Genomic DNA, 3,110 nt, shown 5'->3' on the forward strand with positions numbered 1-3,110 from the left:
TTTGTCCCTTCAGGACAACCATTAGTGAGGTCACCCCTTAGTCTCCTGTTCTCTGAGCTAAAGAGACCCAGTTCCTTCAGTTTCTCCTCATAAGGAGATATTTCACTCACACCAGTCTTTCTGAGGACAAGAGAAGGCACTGCACAGTCTTAAAACATATTTATGTAGATGACTATCTATACACCTAATCCTTTTTTCCTTTTAACATTTCAAAGCTGTAGTCTATTGAAGGCAATTTTTAATTGGTATCCAGCTCTGAATGACTGCTCCTCCCAAGACTTAACAAACGGTTTTCATATTGCTTTCATGCTTTGTGATTCATTAAAATACAAACTCAGCCCTCAAGAGAGAAATCTGAGCTTTCCAAAGATGTGTGAGAAGCATTAAAATATGAATGTAAAATTTCTGTTCATAAGGTGACTAGCAAGATTTGGCCTCCTTTTCCAAACACTTCCTTTAACCCAGAACTTTTGAACTAAGAAAGTTCTGATGGTGCAAAGTAAAATCTCTCCAGGACAGGGTGTGCCATATCTAGAACAATGCAATTTCTTATGTCTGGGGACCACAGAATCAAATATGGACACTTGTTTATTCAGTGTCACTTCTTCAACACTTATAGAAAAACCGAGGACAGTAATAGACATGTCCTTGCCCTGGTTTACTGTCCTAATAGCAACAAGAACAATAATAAAAAAACATTCTTCCTGAACATTCCAAAACCATAAGCCACTAGTTATCAAGCATGAAATTTCACTAGTTTTTTAAAATAAAATAATCTCTTTTTTTGCTTTGTTTTAACCAGTCTTGCAGAGAATAAACCTTTATTAGAATAAACCTAACCAGGTTGGAAGAGACCTTCAAGATCATCGTGTCCAACCCATCAACCAATCCACCCACCCAAATAGCTAACCCATGGCAAAATTAAAAGAGCCTTTGGGGTTTTTTGTGTGAAAGCTCAATTTGTTAACTCAAGCGCGCTCGCCACGGATGCGGCGGGCCAGCTGGATATCCTTGGGCATGATGGTCACACGCTTAGCATGGATGGCACACAGGTTAGTGTCCTCGAACAGCCCCACCAGGTAGGCCTCGCTCGCCTCCTGCAGCGCCATCACGGCAGAGCTCTGGAAGCACAGGTCGGTCTTGAAGTCCTGTGCGATCTCACGCACCAAGCGCTGGAAGGGCAGCTTGCGGATCAGCAGCTCGGTCGACTTCTGGTAGCGCTGGATCTCGCGGAGAGCCACGGTGCTGGGGCGGGGGTAGCGATGGGGCTTCTTCATGCCGCCCGTGGCCGGGGCGCTCTTGCGGGCTGCCTTGGTGGCCAGCTGTTTGCGGGGAGCTTTCCCGCCGGTGAACTTCCGCGTGGTCTGATTTGTGCGCGCCATCGGACAGCAAACTGTTCCACAACAGTAGAAAGCAAGCGGCTCAAGCAAGCAAGCTCAGCATAAGAAATGAAAATGGGGTGCATCTCTCTCAAAGCAGGGAGAAGGTTTTTATCACAGGGATTGTCTGGGTTCATAAATTGTGCTTTAAATGAGATTTGAAGGGGGGAAGGAGGAAAACCAGGCTCAATGGAAACAAGCCTGGGATGCTTGAGAGGTGGTGCATCAGCTCCACTGTGACTTCAGGGGAGGTAGGGGATATTATATTTTATATATATTTATATTATATTATATTACATTATATTATATTACATTATATTATATTATATTATATTATATTATATTATATTATATTATATTATATTATATTATATTATATTATATTATAGCCATGTGTTGGAGAAGATGCAAGAGTCAACAAGGAAACATCAGCACATGCAGGGCTCACTGGTAGGTTGGTGGTCATGGATGAAGCCAGGAATGGTTGGACAGAGGAGTGAAAACTAATGAATTAATTCCTTCTCTGAAATGCTTATATACCAATGCATGGAGCATGAGGAATAAGCAGAAGGAGTTGGAGATCTGTATTAGGCTGCACAACTATGATATAACTGGAATCACTGAAACATGGTAGTACAGCTTGCATGACTGGAGTGTTATCATGGATGGCTCTGTACTGTTCAGGAAAGATAGACCAACAAAGCAAGGCAGTGGTGTTGCTCTCTGTAGAATAGAATAGAATAGAATAGAATAGAATAGAATAGAATAGAATAGAATAGAATAGAATAGAATAGAATAGACAAGGTTGGAAAATACCTTCAAGATCATTGAGTCCAGCCTATCATCAAACACTATTTAATCAATTAAACCATGGCACCAAGTGCCTCATCCAGTCTCTTCCTAAACACCTCCAGGGATGGTGACTCCACCAGCTCCCTGGCCAGCACATTCCAATGGGCAATCTCTCTTTCTGTGAAGAACTTATTCCTAACACCCATCCTAAACCTACCCTTGTGCAACTTGAGACTGTGTCCTCTTGTTCTGGTGCTGGTTGCCTGGGAGAAGAGACCAACCTCCACCTGGCTACAATCTCCCTTCAGGCAGTTGTAGAGAGCAATAAGGTCTCCTCTGAGCCTCCTCTTCTCCAAGCTAAGAAACCCCAGCTCCCTCAGCCTCTCCTTATAGGGCTGTGCTCCAACCCCATCCCCAGCTTTGTTGCCCTTCTCTGGACATGTTCCAGCAACTCAACACCTTATGTGCAGGAGCAACTGGAATGTGTCAACTTCCATCCAGGCCTTTAGACAGAACAGGCGGAAAGTTTGTGGGTAAGAATTAAGGGATGTGGAAAGGTAGGTGAAACTGTTGTGGGTGTCTACTATAGACCACCAAATAAAGCAGAAGATGCTGATGAGGCCTTCTATAGTAAATTGGAAGTAGCCTCCAGTACACACTCCTTGGTACTCATGGATGTCATGGCAGGGCCAAATGAGCCCCAGAACACACCAAGACAGACCCTCTCCAGAGGGACCTTGACTGGCTGTGCAGATGGGCAGAGTCCAACAGGATGGCATTCAACAAGTCCAAGTGCTGGGTGCTGCACTTTGGTCACAACAACCCCATGCAGAGCTACAGGCTGGGGTCAGAGTGGCTGGAGAGCAGTCAAGCAGAAAGGGACCTGGGGGTACTGATTGACAGCTGCCTAAACATGAGCCAGCAGTGTGCCCAGGTGGC

At 44.6% G+C, this 3,110-nt stretch overlaps 1 protein-coding gene across 1 annotated transcript; it reads right to left on the reverse strand.

The window, feature by feature from the left end:
• Positions 1-944: 944 nt before the first annotated feature.
• LOC137454809 (histone H3-like) lies at positions 945-1,408 on the reverse strand. Its single transcript, XM_068165119.1, has one exon. It carries the CDS (start codon positions 1,380-1,382, stop codon positions 969-971), a length of 414 nt encoding a protein of 137 aa, XP_068021220.1. The 5' UTR covers positions 1,383-1,408; the 3' UTR covers positions 945-968.
• Positions 1,409-3,110: the final 1,702 nt, after the last annotated feature.

This window comes from Melanerpes formicivorus, unplaced genomic scaffold (assembly GCF_026170545.1).
Source record: "Melanerpes formicivorus ecotype bairdi unplaced genomic scaffold, bMelFor1.0.p_v2 SCAF_84, whole genome shotgun sequence".
NCBI lineage: Eukaryota > Metazoa > Chordata > Aves > Piciformes > Picidae > Melanerpes > Melanerpes formicivorus.

Excerpts from the sequence above, each read along its gene's own strand:
- LOC137454809 (XM_068165119.1), bottom strand. The coding sequence starts at position 1,382 with ATGGCGCGCACAAATCAGACCACGCGGAAGTTCACCGGCGGGAAAGCT.